Source organism: Physeter macrocephalus, chromosome 4 (assembly GCF_002837175.3).
Source record: "Physeter macrocephalus isolate SW-GA chromosome 4, ASM283717v5, whole genome shotgun sequence".
Classification (NCBI taxonomy): domain Eukaryota; kingdom Metazoa; phylum Chordata; class Mammalia; order Artiodactyla; family Physeteridae; genus Physeter; species Physeter macrocephalus.
In genome coordinates, this window is record NC_041217.1 from 146,396,476 (window position 1) to 146,419,384 (window position 22,909).

A 22,909-nucleotide genomic window follows, 5' to 3' on the forward strand; every position below is an offset into this window, starting at 1 on the left:
GAGCACAGGCTCCGGACGCGCAGGCTCAGCGGCCATGGCTCACGGGCCCAGCCGCTCCGCGGCATGTGGGATCTTCCCAGACCGGGGCATGAACGCTTGTCCCCTGCGTCGGCAGGCGGACTCTCAACCACTGCGCCACCAGGGAAGCCCCATAATATTGTTTTATTCATGATGTTTCTTTATCTGTTGTGTTTATTTCCTCTTTTTCATGCTCTCTTCTTCAAATATTTTTCCCCAAGCAGTTTTACCTGAGTTTGTTTCCTTTCTTTTTTTTTTTCATTTATAAATTTATTTATTTATTTTTGGCTCTGTTGGGTCTTCGTTGCTGCGCGCGGGCTTTCTCTAGTCTCAGTGAGCGGGGGCTACTCTTTGTTGTGGTGCGCAGGCTTCTCACTGCGGTGGCTTCTCTTGTTGCAGAGCACGGGCTCTAGGTGCACAGGCTTCAGTAGTTGTGACTCATGGGCTCTAGAGTGCAGGCTCAGTTGTGGTGCATGGGCTTAGCTGCTCCGCGGCATGTGGAATCTTCTTGGACCAGGAATCGAACCCATGTCCCCTTTGGCAGGCAGATTCTTAACTACTGTGCCACCAGGGAAGTCCAAAAAATTCTTTTTCAGAGTGGCTACCTCCCGGACCAGGGCTCGAACCCATGTCCCCTGCACTGGCAGGCGGACTCTCAACCACTGCGCCACCAGGGAAGACCCGGAACTGTTTTTTGATTCCTTTCCCATTGTTTCCCCAAAGAGGTATTTACTATTCTGAATTCAGTATTTCTTAAACATGAATTAATGAGAAATACTCTGTAAACTAGAATTTACCAGTGTAGACCAGAATTGCCCACAGATGCAAGCATTCTCTCATATCAGAAAACTTTCTAGGGACTTCCCTGGTGGTTCAGTGGTTAAGAATCTGCCTTCCAATGCAGGGGACACAGGTTTGATCCCTGGTCGGGGAACTAAGATCCCACATGCCACGGGACAACTAATCCTTTGTGCTGCAACTACTGAGACCCCTCTGGAGCCGGTGTGCCACAGAGAAGAGCCCGCACACTGCAACGAAAGATCCCACATGCCGCAGTGAAGATCCTGCGTGCTGCAACTAAGACCTGATGTAGCCAAATAAATAAATAAATATATTTTTAAAAAGCTATTACAAAAAAGAAAGAAAGAAAACTTGCTAGCCTTTGGAAGAATGTTGGGAATTTGCCAAAGAAGTATTTGTGTCATCTCTTACTGCATATTTTAAGTCAGAGCATAAGCACTTAAGTCTCTTAATTGATAAGTAGGTATCTAAAAATATGTAAATACATGAGGAATGCTATGACGGATGTCTTGTTTTTAAGCATCTGGCTGTGGTTAGTACTAAACAATTAGATAGTTGACTGTGGTAATAACCAGTAAGTTATGACTCTTTGACGACTTATGGCAAGCTATTCCATATATGAGAGAAAATCTAAATCTAACAGACTCTAATTTGCATGTCTGAATTACCTTTGATAGCTAACTGGAGAAATTGTTATTTAAAAAGTATATTTTTTCAGATGACTTTTCTAAAATCCTTTAAAAATCTTTAAAATAATTTTAGCCAGTTATGTTGTTGCTATAGTTGGCGATACATTAAATTAATGTCTAAATTGGACTTAAGAGTTTTGTCACCTAGACCTTTGTCTCCGAGATCGATCATTTGACCATGTCTCACTTTAGCATTTATATATAGTAATTTTGCCTCTTGTGATATATGTTGTTTTGTTTTTTCATTTATAGTGATAGATTCTCGTGGCCTTTAAAATGATTGAATAACGATGGACATGGATGCAAAGTGACTTCTCTACTGAAGCAGAAGATTCTTATTACCTTCCATTAACTCAGTTTAGTCTTCAAGAAGGGGCAGAACGACTGAAATACAGAAAACTGAAGAGAAGAAAACCTCACTTTGGAACTTTTTCCATGACTGTTCCTTAAGCCCTATCTTTCTACTTGTTTTAATTTTGCTGTGAATTTATAAATAGTGAAGACCAAAGAAATAGAAGAAACATTTGAGAGCTTTATACCAAGAAATTTGCCTTGAGAGCTGCTATTCTTCGGAGGGAAAAGCATATCAAGTTCCTGTCTGATTTTTTTTGTTGTTTTTAAACAGGTTTCTTATGTCCTTAGATTTTGAAGGATAAGTCAAATATAAATACATACCTGCACACTATTTTTAGCAGCTGTGTAAGAATAAAGAGATTTGTAAATTAAGGGCTTTGTAATGTGGATGTTTTGCTACTAGAGTTGACTACTCAGAAGATCTTTTAGAGCTCTTCAGTGTTTTATTTTTGATCTATCACTTCAATGACATTATTTGCCCAAACAAAAGTCCATCTGTCTTTCTAAGCTATGACCTTTTTGTGAACAGTGTTTGAATTCAATGTGCAAATGTCCATGTATTATCTATTTAAGCAACATCATAGGGCCATCACTCAAGGAAGTTGAATGAGGTGAACATTGATATAGCTCTTTCCCCTTCCCCCTATTTTTTAAATGTAACAAATACTTTTTATGTTCCCCTCCCCCTTCCCCTTTCCCCTTTCCCCTTTTGGAAAAGTGTCAGGATCTAGATAGTTTAAGATGAGCAATTGAGGGGACTGAGAAATTGATCCACACAGAGCCTGGCTGCTTTGTGCTTCATCATAAGGTGTGCTGCTGCCCAGCCTAATTTTAAGTACCCTTTTAACAAGAGAACCTCGTGGAAATCCAGCCGGCAGACTCAAGGAGTTCAGGAAACAGGACCACAGAGGTTACGCTCTGGGGTGAGTATTCTCCTATGTCTAACTTGTAAGAAGACTGTGTATGTATATGTATCATGGAAAATATCTACTGCTTTCTTACGTATTATACTTTGGAGACTCTCAGTGGGGTGGTTTGGAGACACCAACAGATGGATCTCTCAGGAAAACTGATGCTAACTGATGTTTGAAGAAATTAATGTGAACTAAATAGAAAAACTCTTGAGAGGTTGTATCCTCCTTCTCTAGGATGATCTTTTCTACTGCTTTTGCCTGAAGTTACCTGAAGCAGATTAATCTTTTTTCATAAGTATCTATAGTTTTAAGTAGTTGTTTATTCTTAAGGTTCTTCTGCTATAACACAAGAATTCATTAGCTTCTGTCATATAACCTTCCAGGTCTGTGACCCACTTTTCTCTTTGTGTTTTTCGTGGTTATATATTCACAGACTGTTTTTGTTTAGAACTTCTCAGATGTATGGGGCCTGATGAGTACTCTAGAAAGGCTCAGAGAGCAAGTCTTTCTGTAAAAGGGGGACCTTAAAGTAATCACAGACTCTTTACGTGATATCAGGTTCTTGCAAGAATAAGTGATTTCAGTTTTCTCATTTTCAGATCCTGGCCATGAGGTTGGATGCCTCACCTTGTTGAAAAGAGACACTGGACCTAAATGGCGCAGCATGACTTTGTTCCTGCTTGGCTAAATTTCTCAACACCACAGTCAGCTAAGGTACTGTTCTCCATTCTAGTAACTATCCAAATACCACCAGTTCTTTTCATCCCCATCTTGTCTGTGGCCTCTGTTTTACAATCTAGTTTTTTTTGTGTGTATTCTGCCTTGCCTGGGGATTTTGCATACGTTTTCAATAAACTTAATTATCTTTCTTTTAATAGGGTATAAATAATTAGGCAGTGCAAGTCAATGTGTACCCTGCTACTGCCAGGTGTCCTGTTTATTTCATTACATGTTAAGCTTTTCTTATTGTGTGGCACACTTAAGACTTCCTATATTAGCTGCAGGAACACTTCAGTTTTGGGGGAAATGGATCTTCAGGATGAATGCACATTTGTCTAAAGTAGTAGATGAGGAGGAAAAAGGATAGACAGTGATTGACTACTACATGGCTCTCAGATTAAATCCTAGAAATTCTTTTTTAGAGACAATAATCTACTTAATGATTTCAGGGAAGATGTATGTTGCATTAAGGATAAAGACAAATAGAATCTATTATTGATAAAGGAAACCTTTGGGAAGCTAGTAAACTTAAAAATGCTTCCCATTTTGCCAACTAATAGAGGAGGGAGAAAGTTGATAGGTAGTCTCAGAAAAAAGAGTATACCTTCCCTATTTTTAGATGTGAATTTTGGGAGGATGTTCCTGGTCTGTCTAGACCCACAACGCTTTGCTCTAATCTTCATTTTGAATTGCCCTTGTGAAATTCCCCAAATCTCATAATTGACATAATCTGACCCAAGCATTGGGGGTGGTGGGCCTGAAGGATTCGGTGTGGGATCCTAGGAAAGCGTTTAAAAGTATGCACATCTTATACCTGCAAAGGATAATTGATTTAGCACAATGAACAATTGATTTAGCACAGTGAACTCAGTAAAAAGAATTAGGAAATATGATTTAAATATTTCCATTTTACAATAAGCAAATTTGTGTGGTATTAGCTTAAGGATAGACAGATAAAGCAATGGAATAGGATAGACAATTCAAAAATAGTCCTATACATATAGTCAGTTGATTTTTGACTAAAGTGCCAAGGTAATTCAATGCAGAAGTGATAGTCTTTTTAACAAGTGGTTCTAGAACTGGATATCTATGTGGGGGTGGGAGGGAGAGCCTCAACCTTTTCTTCTTATCATACATAAAAATTAACTTGAAATGGATTATAATCCAAATTAAAGAACTGAAATCCATAAAACTTTCAGAAGAAAGAAGAAAATCTTTGTAACCCACTAGAATGGCTGAAATAAAAAAGACTGACAGACCACGTGTTGGTGAGGATATTAATAATAAGGAAATAGATGTGAAGATGTCTCTGCCCCAACCTATAGTTCTCCTGTAAGCCCTTGTCAAATGTATCCATACTTTTCATGGTTTTTTTAGACTTTGGTTTCTATCATATGAGACTAAAGACTGTTATAGAATGCAACTGTTTGGAATAGGAAGGGACATCAGAATTCATCTATAATACTGTTTCTCAAAGTGCTCCTTTTTAGTTGTGTAACCTCAGAGACTTATTCTCCCTGACCTCTTTCCTCATATGGAAATAGTAAAATGGGGATGATGCCAAATTATAGTCTTGTTACGAGTATTAATGTTTGGAAGTAAGTGTTTTATAAAACTATGAAAACTCCTGTGGGGTTGTTAATGGCCTGCCAAGGTGGGATTTAACTCTTCTTTGTCTTCAGTTTGAGAGTAATTTACACAAATAATCTATTTAGAGCAAGCATCTTGCTTTTCCTTTCAAGATTAACATTTTTAAGTGTAAAGTTCTGGAGCTTATTCTTTTGGATATTGACAGGGTTTTTTTCCCCTCTTTCATGCAAATAATTGAAGTAGCTGTTTTTTCTCCCTATTAATTCAGTTAATGATTGAATATGTAACATAGGGCTTCTCTAACTCAGGACTGCAGTACCCTTAACCGTGTCCCATATGCTCAAAGTAGGGGTTTCTGCCATCAATATTACCTATTTTCTAAAAACCCGATGCAAAACTTAAGATACTGAAAGAGACTGATATGTACTTACCTGTTTGCTTCTCTGTACTTTATCATCTTAGTCACCTACAGCCACCTTTGAAAAACACGGAGAGCACCTACCCCGAGGAGATGGTAGATTTGGAGTAAGCCGTCGTCGACATAATTCCTCTGATGGCTTTTTTAACAATGGACCTCTACGAACGACAGGAGGTAAGACATACCCAACTTCCATGACTCTATATAAGCTACTCAGAGCAAGCCCAGGCTGAGCGTGCATGTCCATAATCTTGGAATAATCATCTTTTGTAAACATAATACTCAATTAGATCCTCCAGTAGTCATTACTCAACTATATTGGCTTTCTAAGTCTAACATTCTTAGGTTCTCTTAAGTCATTTATTCAGTTGCAGAACTCATATAGAAATTACATTAAAACAAAAAGTTGTATCTTGTGCCTTTTTTGTATGTGAACTTACTCTTTTATTAAAAAGGTCCCCCGAAGGGCTTTGGCAGTACCTTAAATTATATCAGGAGGCATCTGGCCCAGTTGTTTCTGAATTTTCAGGAAGCAAACACTCTAATGTGTTACTTTTCCTTACTATTTCAGATTCCTGGCACCAGCCCTCCCTGTTTCGGCACGATTCTGTGGACTCTGGTGTCTCTAAGGGAGCATATGCTGGAATCACAGGGAACCTATCTGGTTGGCACGGCTCTTCCCGAGGTCACGATGGCATGAGCCAGCGTAGTGGGGCTGGCACAGGGAACCATCGCCACTGGAATGGCAGCTTCCACTCCCGGAAAGGCTGTGCCTTTCAGGAAAAGCCACCTACAGAGATTAGGGAAGAGAAGAAAGATGATAAGGTAGAAAAGTTGCAGTTTGAAGAAGACGACTTTGTAAGTATGAAGATTTAGTTGTATACCTAAAACCTGACAAATGATTGTTATATATAAAACTGTGTGAGTAATGAGAACATTTCAGAAGGTGCTAAAAAGGGAGTCCCTAAGTTTAGACTTTTAGTGTTTTTAGGAAGGACAAGGAAGGAGCTGGTTTGTATGACCAGTGATGACCAAAATTCCTGTGTAACTTTTAGCAAATCTTCATATTTTTTCATCTTTTTGCCTTTGGAATTCTTATTTTTCTTTAAGCTTTATAAGGTTCAGTATTCAGATATATTTATGTAAAACTGTATTCTTGAATGTTAAATTGCTTTTTCCAACTAGCATAAGAGTGGGTTTTTTGTCTTGATTTTGCCCTCTTGTATAAAACAATTGTGGTAAGTTCAGAAACATGCAGTTAGGAGTATTTTAGCTGTTGCCCGTACATTCAGTAAAACTTGATGCTATTGTGTGTTGAATTATATGCTTTTGACCTCTAAACCAAAAGTAGAGTTTTTGTGCACCTTAAAAAAGTTTAATAATACATTTTACTTAACCAAATATGTCCAAATTATTATTATTCTAACCTGTAGTCATTATCTTTAAATTAATGAGATAATTAACATTATTTGTTGTACTACATCTTCAAAATCCTTTGTGCATTTTATAATTGTAGCACATCTTAATACAGATGGTACACGTTCCAAGTGCCCAGCAACCATACGTGGCTAGTGGCAATCCTATTAGGTAGTGCAACTCGTTATTTTTAAGTGGCACATTAGATAAGCCAGTCACTTTTATGACAGCCATTTTATGTTATCAGAGCCAACTAAAGAGTAAAATTAGGCATCAGCCCCTCTTCTCCCAAGGCTAGCAAATGACCTGGGGGGGCTCTTAATTTATATGTCATTTATCAAAGTAAATTCGTATCCCCAGGTGCCTATCCTTTAAAACTTTATTCATGGAAAAGTCTGTAATACACCAATATATTAAATATTTGTCCAGAATGTCCTAAGTACTCAGTAGTCCAAAAATACAACACTAAATTATAACGTGGATTATTTATTCAGTAAACTTATAAGTTATCAGTTCTGTGGCATTCCCAGTGGGAAATTAATTGACAATGGAAAGAAAAATGTTAAGGCAGCATTATCCACCTGCTAAGTGATCTAAAGGGAAGTTTGCTGTCACGTCAAACCTGAACAAGGTTATTAAGGGCAAGTTTATTTTGTGTTTATGCTTTTAAAAAAATTTAATTATTTATTTATTTATTTATGGCTAAGTTGGGTGTTTGTTGCTGCGCATGGGCTTTCCCTAGTTGCAGAGAGCGGGGGCTACTCTTTGTTGCAGTGCACAGGCTTCTTGTTGCGGTGGTTTCTCGTTGCGGAACACGGGCTCTAGGCACATGGGCTTCAGTAGTTGTGGCTCGCGGGCTCGAGAGCACAGACTCACTAGTTGTGGTGCACCGGCTTAGCTGCTCCGCGGCATGTGGGATCTTCCCAGAACAGGGCTCGAACCCATGTCCCCTGCATTGGCAGGTGGACTCCCAAACACTGCGCCACTAGGGAAGCCTTGTGTTTATGCTTTTATGAAATATCCTAAGTGTACATAAAAGTCTTGAGAAAACAGTCAAGTACGCACACGACCTAGCTTTGTGAAATATTGACATTTTGCCCAGTATGCTCTAGACCATTCTTTTACAAAAGAGGCAAGATATCATAGATACAGTTAAAGCTTCCCTAATCATATTCTCCTAACGTTCCCCTAGAGGTAATCACCATTTTGATTTTAATGTTTTATCATCCTCATGTATGTTTTGATAAGTTTTTACTATATGAATGTATCCATAGACAATCTATAATATCATTTTGCCTGATTTTGATCTTTATATGAATACTGTCATATTGTAGTTCTCTTTTATTTGCTTAAAATTGTTTGAGATTTGTCTGTATTGACACATAGGGCTCTAGATCAGTGGTTCTCAATCCAGGAGCGAGTTTGCCTCCTTCAGAGCACATTTGGCAATATCTAGAGAAATTTTGGTTGTCATACCTGGGGATAGTGCTATTAGCATCTAGTATGTAGAGATCAGAGATGTTGCTAAACTTCCTGCAATGCACAGGACAGCCCCATAACAAAGAACCAGCCCAAAATGTCAGTAGTGCCATGGTTGAGAAACCCTGCTTTATATCTTTCTCACTTCTGTATAGTAAATATTCTGTGGTGTGAATATACTAGGTTTATTTATCCATTTTCCTGTTGACATTTAGGTTGTTAAAGATCTGTTTTGGAGATAAATCTAAAGGATAGGAACCATGGCATTGTAACTAGAGAAGGAAGGGTCAAAAATAAGATTTTTATCCAAAGGGAATTGATGAATAATAAGTAATTAATTTGAAAAGGAAAAACAGGAGGAGCAGAATTGGAGGATAGAAGATAAAGACGTCTTGGTACCAAAGAGATGGGTGAGATCAACCAGAGGTGTGCACATGGAAATAGAGATAGTAGTTGAGGTTTATGGTTGGACAGAATCACCCAAGGAAAGTAATATATTCAGAGAGGAAGCTTAGAGCAGAACCTGTGGAATAGCAGTAAGGGAGATTAAGAAGTGATTGGTTGAAAAAGAATGGGGTATATCAAGAAAGAGTAGTTAGTCAAAAATAACAAAAGGTATTTGAGGACTTAATTGTTTACAGTAGGTGTTCTATGTTTCTTGTTTTTTCCCCATACTCTACATTGTATAATTAGAAAGTTATTTTTTGTTTTAAAATAGTATTAATGTAATTAACAGTTCTCTATTTGTACCTTGGAAAAGTAATAACCCTAATTTCCCCTGAGTTGTTGGATGGTAATGTGTACCTTGCAACACTGTAGTAAGGAATAAAGATCACATATGTTGGGTCTTCCTGTTGGCGCAGTGGTTGGGAATCCACCTGCCGGTGTGGGGGACACAGGTTCGATCCCTGACCTGGGGAGATCCCACATGCCACGGAGCAACTAGGCCTGTGTGCCACAACTATTGAGCCTGTGTGCCACAACTACTGAAGCCCGTGAGCCTAGAGCCCATGCTCCGCAACAAGAGAAGCCACCAAAATGAGAAGCCCGTGACCGCAATGAAGAGTAGCCCCCACTCGCCACAACTAGAGAAAGCCCACGCGCAGCAACAAAGACCCAACACAGCCAAAGATAAATAAATAAATAAATTTTTTTTAAAAAAGATCATATATGTTGAATGATGTATGCGAAACATTTAGCACAGACTTCAACAGACAGAGTTGTTTTTTGTTTTTTATTTGGCTTTGCCAGGTCTTAGTTGCGGCACGTAGGATCTTTTTAGTTGCGGTATCTGAACTCTTAGTTGTGGCATGTGGGATCTAGTTCCCTGGTCAGGGATCAAACCTGGGTCCCCTGCATTGGGAGCATGGTGTCTTAGCCACTGTACCAACCAGGGAAGTCCAGGGTTTTTAATATTTTTTATTTATTTTTAAATGGCCACTCTGGGAGGCATGCAGGATCCTAGTTCCTCAAACAAGGATCGAACCTGAGCCCCCTGTAGTCAAAGTGTGGAGTCTTAACCACTGGGCCACCAGGGAATTCTGACACATAGGTGTGTTTTGTGTTTTGGGGGGTTTTTTTTGTGTTTTTTTTGCTTTTTTGGGTGGTTTTTTTTTTTTTTTTTTTTTTTTGAAGTCTTTATTGAATTTGTCACAGTATTGCATCATTTCATGGTTTGGTTTTTTGGCCCTGAGGCATGTGGATCTTAGCTCCCCAACCAGGGATCAAACCCACACCCCCTGCATTGGAAGGTGAAGTCTTAACCACTGGACTGCCAGGGAAGTCCCATGACACATAGGTTTTTAAATGGTAGCTATTATTAAATGTGGGTGAGAGCCTTGTATTTGGCAGTTTGATATGCCCTCCCAAGAATTAGAGAATGAATTGGTGATGAGTGGTACACTGTTCCTTGGAGAAGGAGGAGCCAGGAGTGAGGGTAGAGTCTTGTAGGATTGAAGCTTTAATGTGTATGCAATCTGAGGAGTAAGAAATTTGTGGAGAGAAGGGATTCTGAAAAGGTAGCAACAGTATAGCCATAGCTTTGAGTCTTCCCAAGTTCTCCGGTAAATATCAGGAGCAGTATTAGGATGTTTACTCTCACTACTTATGTTTAGCACTGTACTGGAGATCCTAGCAAGTTCAATAAGGCAAGAAAAAGAAATAAAATACGTACGAATTAAAAGGAAGAAATAAAAGTTTCATTCACAGGTGACATGATTGCTTACATAGAAAATCCTAAGGACTCTATAAAGAATTAAGGTTTTAGGATACAAAGTCATTATTTTTGAAAAAGTCATTTGCGTTTTTATATACAGTTGACCCTTGAACAACATGTTGTTCAAGGGTTTGAACTGAGCATGTCCACTTGTATGCAGATTTTTTTTTACTGGTATATACTACAGTATGATCTGCAGTTGATTGAATCCACAAATGCAGAACCCAACAGCTTATATGTATACAGAGGGCTTACTGTAAGTTATACTTGGGTTTTCCACTGTGCTGAGTGGCGCCACTGTGTTGGCGCCCCACCCCCTGCATTGTTTGGTGGTCAACTGTACTAGAAATAAGCATTTTATAAAATGAAGTTTTATAAAATGCTTTTTATAACATTTTTTAAAATCTTTTAAAAACTGCTTAGGAATAAATTTAACAGAAGATGTGAGAGACATCAATACTGAACCACAAAATATTGCCAGGAGAAATTAAAGATCTAAATAAAAGGAGAGGTACATTTTGAATGGAAGGCTTTGAATTGGAAGACTCAATGATTAAGACATCAATTTTATAGATTCTGCACAAGCCTAGCGAGCATGCTTTCTTACATAAAGTGGCAAATTTTTTCTGAAATTTATATTGAAATGAAAAGACCTAGAATAGCTAAAGCAATCTTGAAAAAGAACAGTCGGAGGATTTATACTCCCTAACTTTAAGACTTCATATAAAGCTACAGTAATCAAAATCATGTGACATTATTATGAGGACAGAGTGATAGTAGGGCAGAATAGAGAAATAAATGCACAGAAATAAACGCACATTTATATGATTCATTTGATTTTCAGCAAAGGTACCAAAGTAGGCTAATGGAGAAAGAAATGTGTTTTTAACAAACTGTCCTGGAACTATATCTGTAGATATAGATGTGTGTGTGTGTGTGTGTGTGTGTGTGTGTGTGTGTGTATCTCTTCTCTACCCTTACCACCTAGCATACAAAAAAATGAATTTGAGATGAATTATAGACCTAAATGTAAGGCCTGAAACTAAGAAAACTTAGCAGAATAGCTTTCTCACACAGGGGATTAAAAAAAAAAAAAGATTTCTTTGGACCCAGGGAGCAATAACCATAAAGGGGAAAACATTGATAAATCAGGCTTCATCAAAATTTAAAACTTCCGCTTATTTCACAGACTCAGAGAAAATATTTGCAGAACATAGATTTGAAAAGGGGCCTGTTCCCATGTGAATAACTCCTACAACTCAATTTTTTTAAAAACATAAACAAGATTTGAACAGATGCTTCACAAAGGAAGATATATGAATGGCCAGTAGGCACATGAAATAAATGGTCAGTGTCATTAGTCATACGGGAAATGTGGAAATTCAAATTAAGGCCACTATGAGATACTGCTACACACCCACCGGGATAGCTAATATTTAAAAGTCTGAAAATACTAAATTTGGTGACATTTTTGAGCACTTGGAAGTCTCATACATTGTTAGCAGGAGTGTGTAGTAGTACAACCATTTTGTGAAAAGGAAGGTCTGACAGTTTCTTATAAAACTAAGCATAAACCTTACCCTGTGACCCAATACTTCCACTTCTGGGTATTTGCTAAAGAGAAATGAAAGTCTGTCTACATTTATTGTAATTTTATTCATAGTAACCCAAAACTTGGATTTTTTTTTTTTTTTTTTTTGGCCGCCGTGCTGTGTGGCTTGTGGGATCTTAGTTCCCTGACCAGAGATTGAACCTGGGCCCTCAGCAGTGAAAGCACAGAGTCCTAACCACTGGACCGCCAGGGAATTCCCAGGAAATAATTTAAATGTCTATCAAAACAGGAATAGAAAAATTATGGTATAATCATGTAATGGGCTACTTATGCAGTAATATAAAAGAATGACTGATAAAACAACATGATGAATCTCAGTGAAGCTTTACACAATAAGGTACATACTGTATGATTTCATTTATATGACATTCTAGAATAGGCAAATAATCTATGGTGAGAAAGAAAAACAGTGGTTGCCTGTGTGGAGTGGAGATTGACTGGGGAAGGGCATTAGGAGACTTTCTGGTTGTAGAAAGTAGTTTTATCTTTATAGATTTGGTGGGGGGTATAAGTATTTTTCAAAACTCATGGAATGGTATACTTGGTGCATTTCATTGTGCGTAAATGTTATTTGATTAAAAAATAGATTTATGTCACCGGTCATGGAACAAACATAACACAAGCCTCCTGATGTGATTCACTGAGGAGTGCCCTCCAAAAATTCATAACCTGAATTTAACCATGAGGAAAAATCACACAAACTCAAAGAGAGGTTTCTATAAAAGAATTTTAAAAGATTCTACAAAAGAACTAGGCTGAGTACTCTTTTAAAAAGTTATGGTCAGGGCTTCCCTGGTGGCACAGTGGTTGAAAATCGACCTGCCGATGCAGGGGACACGGGTTCGTGCCCCGGTCCGGGAAGATCCCACATGCTGCAGAGCGGCTGGGCCCGTGAGCCATGGCTGCTGAGCCTGCGCGTCCGGAGCCTGTGCTCCGCAACGGTAGAGGCCACAGCAGTGAGAGGCCCGCGTACCACAAAAAAAAAAAAAAAAAAAAAAGTTATGGTCATGATGGGAAAAGTTCCAGATTAAAGAAGACTAAAGAGATATGACAATTAAAGGCAACATGTAAACGTAGACTGGATACTGGATGAGGGAAAAACAGTGATTTTAAACTTTGTTTTCCTGTAAAAGTATCAGTGTTACAGTTTGAGTAAGAGTTGTAGATTAGATAATAGTATTTATTAATGTTAATTTTCTGATTTTTATAATTGTACTATGATTATATAGGAGAATATCCTTCAAGTCCTTCAACCTGCAGATAGTTCAGGGAAAATATACATTTACAGAGAATTGTGGAACAAATGTGGTAAAATTTTGACATGAGACTGTAGATGCACGATATACAGGAATTCTTTGTATTATATTTGCAACTTTTTTGTAAGTCTGAAATTAAGGAATAAGTTAAGAAAGAACACAAGGCAACTAGGATTGAAGAAGCAAAAAAATCCATGGACAGGGACTTCCCTGGTGGTCCAGTGGTTAAGAATCAGTCTTGCAATGCAGGGAACGCCAGTTCAATCCCTGGTCAGGGAACTAAGATGCCACATGGTGCAGGGCAACTAAGCCCGAGCGCCACAACTAGAGAGAAGCCCGCGCACTGCATCGAAGAGCCCCTGAGCCACAACGAAAGATCCCACGTGCCGCAATTAAGACCCAACATAGCCAAATAAAAGATAGATTAGGTAAGTAGGTAGGTAGGTAGATAGAAGATAGATAGATAGATTTTTTTTTTAATTATACTCAAAAAATCCATGGATGTCATCTACAACAAAATAAAGTGAGGTATCACAACATAGAGACAAACCACTAAAAGCTATAAGACCTGACTGGTATTGTGTTAGCAGTTGTGCAGGAGACATTGAAGGAAGCAACAGGGCATCTGACAACCCCAGGATTTCCAGAAGAGCCAGTAATTGTTCTAGAAAGCTTAGCGAACATTTGAGAAGAGCAGCTAGAAATTAGGAGTGGTTTTCCATATTCCCCAAACTAGTAAATACAGAGATGTTCTGGGATAAGGTATAAAGAGTCTGACTGGAGCAATCAGTAGAGAGAAATCACACAATAATTCGAACAAGGAAAGTTAATATAAAGAATTATTAACTGTAACAGGATGGGGTAATGAGTGATTGGCTAGTAAATAGTAAAGAGAACGCTAAAGAATATAAAGAACTTATAAAGAATATAGAGTTCTAAAAAACTCTAAAGAATTGGCAGATACAAGGAGCAGCCACTAACCCTTGGGCTAAGACAGAGTACCCAAGGAAGAGTCCCCTGTTGCCCCATCACCACCCCAGGATTGAGAGCCAGACCTTATCGGAAAGGGCTTAGCTGTGGCTCACTGAATGGCAGAGCAGTTGCTAAGGTGCTTCTCCAGGGAACATGCTGGAAATCTGCCCTCTAAGAGTACCTCGTAAAGCTGTTCATGGGATATGTCACTGCTACAAAACCACTCAAGTCAGCGCTCACTTGTACTTTATAACCTGGCTTAGCAGGAGCAGAGTGCTGCAGGAACCTGCTGAGTAAGCACACAGGAACAAGAAGCAAAAGTCTCTCCTTGCGCTCTACTGACAAAATTAACATGCCAGCAAATTAACAAAGGGAAAGTTTTTTAAGTGCCCAGATACATTTACACAGAGCAAGCAGAAAGGATGACTTTGGAACCAAGAGGCAATAAAGTTCAGCACAGAGTTCTATCACATTTAATACTAACTAGCCAATATTCCCATCCAGAACAAAGCCCCTCACTGGGGACAAAACTGTTGGAAATAGAATCCAGACTGAGCTGCAGGGACAGAGACAATAGAGACAAAGGGAAGAGAAGGTTCAGGTACAAGGCATGGGGAGGAGGAGGTGAGCCGGGACATCAAAGAAAGTGTGCCATCTTTTTGAGCACTCCATGAAGACAACAGAAGAGAGCTATAAAGTGTGATGTTAGCTATCTTGATCCACATTCACAAAAATTGATCACATAAAAATGAACAACATAAAAGGATCAAGAGAATAAGGAACAGAGTAACATTTCTACAGACAATGCAAAGTACACCTGTAAGACGTGCACAAAACGGATAAGAACCATAACTTGTTATTTAAAAAATTGAACAGGGGGCTTCCCTGGTGGCGCAGTGGTTGCGCGTCCGTCTGCCGATGCAGGGGAACCGGGTTCGCGCCCCGGTCTGGGAGGATCCCACATGCCGCGGAGCGGCTGGGCCCGTGAGCCATGGCCGCTGAGCCTGCGCCGCTGAGCCTGCGCGTCCGGAGCCTCTGCTCCGCAACGGGAGAGGCCACAGCAGTGAGAGGCCCGCATACCACCAAAAATAAATAAATAAATAAATAAAATTTAAAAAAATAAAAAATTGAACAAATGGTACAAGAATGACATAACCAGAAAATTTCACAGTGCTAGAACTTGGGAAAGAAGTAATAAAAGATTTCAGAAAAATGAAGACTAAACAGGAAGGAGCACAAGACAATAAACACTAGTGTTTTTCAAGAATTAGACAAGGGAAGCTTTTTTAATGAAGAAGAAACAAATAGATTAAAATTAAGAATTGAAAAAAAAAGATACAGAAATTTGGCAGAAAAAAAATCCAAAAGATCTCCCCTGCAAAAAATAATATAATAATAATATAAAATAACAAAAATAAATAGCTTAAGTGCTAAAAAGTATTAATTCAAGAATAATTTCATGAAATACAGTAAGACTTGAAACTACAAATTGAAAGGACAGCCAGAACAGCCAACACTTAGAAGAAAAATATCCTTCGGACATTCAGACATAAAGAACAAGTCACTTATAAAAGAAAGAAAATCAGACACAATTTGACAACAAAGCTTTATTATACAAGTCAATGGTGTAACATTTAGAATACTCAAGCAAAGAAAATGTGAGCCAAGGATTTTTTACTCTGTCACACTTTATTCATCTAGACTCCTTTTGCCTTTACTATTCCATCCAGAAGAGTGTATTTACCTGTCCATATTCTGTCACAGATTTGTCCATTTGTATACTGAATTAATAGTTCAGATTGTATCTGTGCTTGCTCTATGCTAGTGGGTCTCCTCTTGACAGGTTTAAAATATACACCTGCTGGGGCCCCACTTCTGGAGGTTTTGATTCAGAAGCTCTGCAGTCGAGTCTGTGCATCTTTCTATTTCTTGTTTAATGTCCCATGGTCATTTGTGCTGAAAAGCCATTTTCCTACTCTGTACCAGATTGTAAAGTTTGGGTTTGGGCACCAGTTTCATCCTCACACCCCCATACAATTCGTTATTAAGTTTAGTCTGTTACCCTTAACACTTCTCGATCCTTCCCATCATCTCTTCCTCTACTCCTGTCGCCTTCATACTTTCCTGTGCTAGGAAACTGGTCTCCTAGTTGTTTATAGCCCTGAAATACATCCTTCAAGCTGCTACCAGACTTGTAAACTAATGGTTGGATCATGTTAACTCTGCATGAGAGATGGATTCCCATCCCTAAAGAATAAAATTCAATATCCCTTAAAAATACTCCACAATCTGGCTCTTACCTACTTTGCCAGACATCTCTTTCCCCAAAGAAAGGTCCTCTCATTCCCTAGCACTAATGCTGAACTATTTGCAGATCTCTTTTTCATGTTTTTCCTGTCTTGGTGTTCATTCAACATTCTGTTCCTGTAATCACCCATTTTCCAGCTTTGGAATTCATCATTAAGGACTCTTCGTAGTCTCCTCTAATGAAACCTTTTCTGATAGCACTTCTCTTTCTAGTGGAATTGACTATTGCTTCCTTAGTACTCCTTCTTCCCTAATGTGAATTTTTATCATAGTCCCTATAATCTTTTTTTTTTCTTTTTTATGTGGACCATTTTTAAAGTCTTTATTGAATTTGTTACAATATTGCTTCTGTTTTATGTTTTGGCTTTTTGGCCGTGAGGCATGTGGGACCTTAGCTCCCTGACCAAATCAGGGATCAAACCTGCACCCCCTGCATTGGAAGGTGAGGTCTTAACCACTGGACTGCCAGGGAAGTCCCCCCACAACCTTTTATTATACTTACTTGTCTACAAGTTTATCTTTGTAGTAAGACTGTGACCCTTGTGGGGATAAGGATTCTTCTTTTTTTTTTTTTTTTTTTTGTGGTATGCGGGCCTCCCTCTGCTGCGGCCTCTCCCGTTGCGGAGCACAGGCTCGGGACGCGCAGGCTCAGCGGCCATGGCTCACGGGCCCAGCCGCTCCGCGGCACGTGGGATCCTCCCAGACCAGGGCGCGAACCCGGTTCCCCTGCATCGGCAGGCGGACGCGCAACCACTGCGCCACCAGGGAAGCCCCAAGGATTCTTCTTAATTGTCTTAATTGCCTTTGTATTCCAGCACATGGTGTGCCTCTGCCCTAAAGCAGTCTCATTAGAAATGCTACGAACACTCATATTTCACTGACCAGATTATGCTCCTTAAATCTGAGAAAAGTGATTCACTTTCTTGTTCATTCAGCTTTCTGTGCCTCCTTAGTTGGCATACATATCCTACAGGAAGATGAGAACTTGCACACTTACTCTGTTTATTTTTTTTAAAAAATTTTAATCCTCTTATATTAAAGGAAATGAAAGCCAAGAGAGCCTGAGATTGATTTTGCATTTCAACATCGTCTGTTTATTTGTTAATTCTGAATACAGTGTTGGAGTGCTGCTGATATATAGTTATCAATATTTGATAGGTTCCATGGTGAATGCTACTTTGCAGAAAGTGCTGAAGTGATTAGTTTTCTGTATCAACCATTAATACCCCCTTTTTCCTAGCCTTCTTTGAATCCAGAAGCTGGCAAACAGAATCAGCCATGCAGACCTATTGGGACCCCTTCTGGAGTGTGGGGTAGGTAGATTTTGCCATTTTTAAATGCACAACTTTAAATTTTTCTTAGCAGGGAGAGGAGAAAAAATTCTTTATTTCTTTGTTTCTTTATCTCTGGTTTCTCATCTCATCCATTTGCACATGGTAACTAACTCTGCCTAGCTCTTACTCTGCCCCCCAAAATACCATTGAGATGTAACGGTAGTAGAGTCAGAATACAGACAATTGAGAGCTTGTAGAGCCCTGAATTTGAAAGCAGATTTTAAGCAAAGGGAGAATAATATAATATGCTCATAAGAAGTAATTTTTAATGTTGCTAATTTGCTTATAACAATTAAATTGAATTTTAATGTATTATAGTTGTCTCCTTAATATTTGGTAGACAACTATATTCTAACCATTTTTTCATATTACTAAATACTCTTCTAAAGTGTTCTTTGAAAGGCTAAATAATACCACGTCCCAGAGAACATTTTGTTCAACCAGGTTCCGTTAGCTGAGTGGGGTGTTGTTTTTGTTTTTGGCAGTTATCAATGATGTTTGTTGTATAGGGCAGCGGGAAACCTATAAATACACACATTTATATGTATATGTTCCTAATGTATATGTTCCTAACTAGCCTTATAAAAAGTTAGTAGACAAATCAGTGTATTTCAAACCAAACCTGATCTGTGGCATTGGGATCTTTGGCATTTACAAATTGTACTCTCCTAGTTCCTATATTAGATATGTTCAGTAGCCAGGCATCTTATTAGGAAGGCTTTAGTGTATCTAAATACTGGGTTTGGATCTTGAGTTACAGGATTAAGGGCAATTGCTGTACCATTTCCCCTTTGTTAATGTATAGCTTTGCTCCAGTTTGCCTCATCAGAAGGTCCCATAGCAGACTCCTTTCTCCAATTTCCTCATCTCTCTGTGTTCTCATGCTGACAGGAGTAGCTACCCTTGGATATATTCTTGTTTGGTCTATGCCTGAGTGATCACACCATGCATGAGACATGTTATACCCCTGAAAGACTTCTAACATCTTTGGGCTTTTTGGTTGATTATGAATTTAGAATCAAGTGTTTTCTTATGGTGCCTGTTTTCCTACGGTTCCTGGGTAGTGTCACTTTTGAGAATATCTGTTAAGTGCACACCAGGAAATGTTTGTCAGTCTCAACTGTCAGTTCTTTGTTCAAAGTGAGGCCTTTGTTTGAACTATGCTTTGTGTTTACCAATAGGTTTGACATTCTTTTGTCTCTCCACTATTGTATTTCACAGAAAACCCACCTAGTGCCAAGCAGCCCTCCAAAATGCTAGTCATCAAAAAAGTTTCCAAAGAAGATCCTGCTGCTGCCTTCTCTGCTGCATTCACCTCACCAGGATCTCACCATGCAAACGGAAACAAATTGTCAGCCATGGTTCCAAGTGTCTATAAGAACCTGGTTCCTAAGCCTGTACCACCTCCATCCAAGGTATGATTTGGAATCAGTGTAAGAACCTTATACAGCAGAGGTGGGAGAATAAATAAGAAAAAAATTTAGTAAATTTATTTTTTCCTGTTGAGTCACTCACCAGATATTCATTTGGTGCTATTAAGTTATATGTATAGTATTTTACTGTCTCCAAACTCTCTTCTGCCAAGTACATTTTTAGTAGGCCTCTCATACTCATTAGCTTCATCTCATAAACCTGCTTCTCTTTTTTTTTTTAATTAATTACTTTATTTATTTACTTTTGGCTGTGTTAGGTCTTCGTTTCTGTGCGAGGGCTTTCTCTAGTTGTGGCAAGCGGGGGCCACTCTTCATCGCGGTGTGCGGGCCTCTCACTATTGCGGCATCTCCTGTTGCAGAGCACAGGCTCCAGACGCGCAGGCTCGGTAGTTGTGGCTCACGGGCCTAGTTGTTCTGCGGCATGTGGGATCTTCCCAGACCAGGGCTCGAACCCGTGTCCCCTGCATTAGCAGGCAGATTCTCAACCACTGTGCCACCAGGGAAGCCCATACCTGCTTCTCTTGATTTGCTGTTTTCATTAATAACACCAACATTCATCTGGTCATGTAGCTGAGTATCATGGCTGCTGCTTTCTTCCTCCTCACTCATTCCCCTCCCACAAGCAATTATAAAATCCCCGTCAGTTTTTTCCTCTGTGATATGCCCTTGTCATCTCACATTTACTGTTGTAGTGTACCCTTCTATTTCCTCATTTCTCTGTATTTATCTTCCACAGAACTGCCAGAATGATTATCCTAAAACAGTTTGAATATATCACATCCCCTCCCAGTAAGTCCCTTTAGTGATTCCAAACCATCTATATAGCAGGGGTTGGTAAACTTTATCTGTAAAGGGTCAGATGATAGATATTTTAGGCTTTGTTGGTCACATATGACATATGGTCTTTTTGTAATATATTCTTTTTTTTTTTCAACCATTTAAAATTGTAAAAAACATTATTAGCTCATGGGCCATACAAAATAGGCCTCAGGCCAGTTTTGGCCCAAGGATCGTGACTTAGCAACCCCTGTTGTTATAATACAGTGTCCAGACTCCTGAGCACTGGTGTGTATAATTCTATATAGCCTAAGCCTAATCTGTCTTTCACTGCCCTTTCTTTTCTTACCTGGGAGATTTTCTTTCATGTTTATGTCATCCTCTCTGTGAATCCTTTTCTATCACATACATCTAAAGATCTAATTAAGCCTTGTATCTGATTGAATAGCACTCTGTCTCTAATCACAATATTTATTGCATCTATTTCTTCATTTGGTTGTAATCTCCTTAAAGGCTTCAGGTCTTTTTCATATTTGTATCACTAGCACCCTCACAAAAGCACACAATAATTGCTTGAATGAATTCCAGCCACTGTAAGGAAACAATTAGATTTACTGTGTTATTGAGAGAGAAAAACAGCATTAATTCACTTTTCTGTGTGTGCAAGCACTTGTTTGGTGCTTAAGAGCAACACAAAGTGTACAACATTGGTCCTCACCCTCCATGGGCTAAAACTCTAATAGGGATGACAAGATATAGGAATATAAGGTCATGTGATTGTGTATGAAATAAAATAACAACAAATCCTAAAAACAAATCTTAAACAGATTTGGAATAACTAAATTAATTAAACACTATTTATTTACACAGTTCAGAGGAGCAAGGTTCAGCTTAGACTGTGACCATCAAGGGAAATTTTATTGAAAAACTAATTTGAACGGATCTTTGGAGGATGGTCCAGATTTGGATAGTCAGGGAAAGTCTGGAGAGTATTACAGATTAGAAGAGGTGGTTAAATAAAACGTTCTGAAAATAGAAAACACTGGGCATATATGAGGGATAGGGAATGAACCATTCTGATTACCTGGTAGCACTGGAAAAATATCAGGACTGAGGGTCATTATCCTAGTGTTAAGCTTTCAGGGTAGATAAGATCTCTGAGGAAAAGAGGATAGAAGAAGAGTAAAGAATGGGACAGTAAGACTTGGGGAAATACTTAATATTTCATAAATATTAGGAAAATAACAACATAGTCAACAGGATTAAGAAATTGTAATTCAGACATAGAAAAAATCGTATGCTATCACACATCTGGGTGGGTGAATTTAAGATGGCAGCCGGGGTTGTCAGCACTTGTCAGTTGCTGCCAGTATGTTGAGGGAAATAACTGAAAAGAGGGGATTTGGACCTTAGCAGTTGGAAAGTTTTTGGTGACCTTTGAGTTGAGGTTTTAGGAGAGTAGTGTAAGGCTGAAAAACAAGATTTCAGAGGATTCTGGAATTATGTGAGTGGAAGTGGAGGTAGTGGCACCTTTGAGACTTGACCGTAAAAGGAAACAGAATATAGGTGGTGGTAAAGTTAAGTGAAAGGGTGAAGAAAATCTGTAGGAAGAAGTCGCTGGGGACAACTTGAAATATACTTGAAAGGTCATTAAAGGATCATGGCCCAAGAAGAAATTAATGGGAATAAACTGATTGACAAGTGGAATTATTTTTGAAGGGGGTTTAGGATACTTGTTCCTCTGATGTAGAAGGAAAAGAATATGAATTGAGTCAAGAGAGCAACTCCTATAAAGAAAGAAACTGTAGCATGGAAATTAACAGCAGGGCTTTGAAGTAGACAGATGACACTTTGCTCCTTCTTTGTGATACAACCTTGGACAAGTTTCTAATGTTCTGAATCTCAGTTTCATCATATAAAATGGAGGTAGTAGTGCCTGTCTTTTAAGGGTTTTTTGAGGAGTAAATGAGGTACTTGTAAGTGGTAATAAATGGTAGCTATTATTATCAGCATGGCAGCATACCTTTTGTTTGTTCCGTTTCTTTAGAGTTTATAAAGTTTTCGTAAGTGTTAACTTCATGTGAAATGTCTGCAAGCATTCTGTTAGGCAATAGAAGAAGAGTATAATAATGAGTGAGACAAAGTCATATCCTCAAGGATCTTAGAAGTCTTTTGGGGGAGAAGAAGTGACAAGGATAAAAGTCATAACACAGAGCTTAAGATCAGTTTAGCCCTGTTGTGTAGAACTGAGTTGAGGATAGAATGAAGATAGGAAAACTAATGTAAAGTCTGCTGTTAGCCATAAAAAGAAATGAAACTGAGTTATTTGTAGTGAGTGGATGGACCTGGAGTCTGTCATACAGAGTGAAGTAAGTCAGAAGGAGAAAAACAAATGCCATATGCTAACACATATATATGGAATCTAAGAAAAAAAAATGTCATGAAGAGACTAGGGATAGGACAGGAATAAAACACAGACCTACTAGAGCATGGACTTGAGGATATGGGGAGGGGAAAGGGTAAGCTGTGACGAAGTGAGAGAGTGGCATGGACATATATACACTACCAAACGTAAAATAGATAGCTAGTGGGAAGCAGCCGCAT

General features: G+C 38.8%; 1 protein-coding gene and 1 long non-coding RNA gene across 2 annotated transcripts in view; one reads left to right on the plus strand and one right to left on the minus strand.

The window, feature by feature from the left end:
• Window positions 1-22,909, plus strand: part of GPBP1L1 (GC-rich promoter binding protein 1 like 1) — a 52,742-nt gene that overhangs the window by 19,462 nt on the left and 10,371 nt on the right. The window contains exons 2-7 of the mRNA XM_055084650.1: window positions 1,761-2,785; window positions 3,376-3,490; window positions 5,549-5,678; window positions 6,076-6,362; window positions 18,002-18,074; window positions 19,317-19,510. Coding sequence (XP_054940625.1) covers window positions 3,431-3,490; window positions 5,549-5,678; window positions 6,076-6,362; window positions 18,002-18,074; window positions 19,317-19,510 — 744 coding nt within the window. The 5' untranslated portion in view covers window positions 1,761-2,785; window positions 3,376-3,430. The remainder of the gene's footprint in view (window positions 1-1,760; window positions 2,786-3,375; window positions 3,491-5,548; window positions 5,679-6,075; window positions 6,363-18,001; window positions 18,075-19,316; window positions 19,511-22,909) is intronic.
• LOC129392095 (uncharacterized) overlaps window positions 20,909-22,909 on the minus strand; it is a 7,785-nt gene continuing 5,784 nt past the window's right edge. The window contains exon 3 of the long non-coding RNA XR_008617285.1: window positions 20,909-21,462. This is a non-coding gene — a long non-coding RNA (uncharacterized lncRNA). The remainder of the gene's footprint in view (window positions 21,463-22,909) is intronic.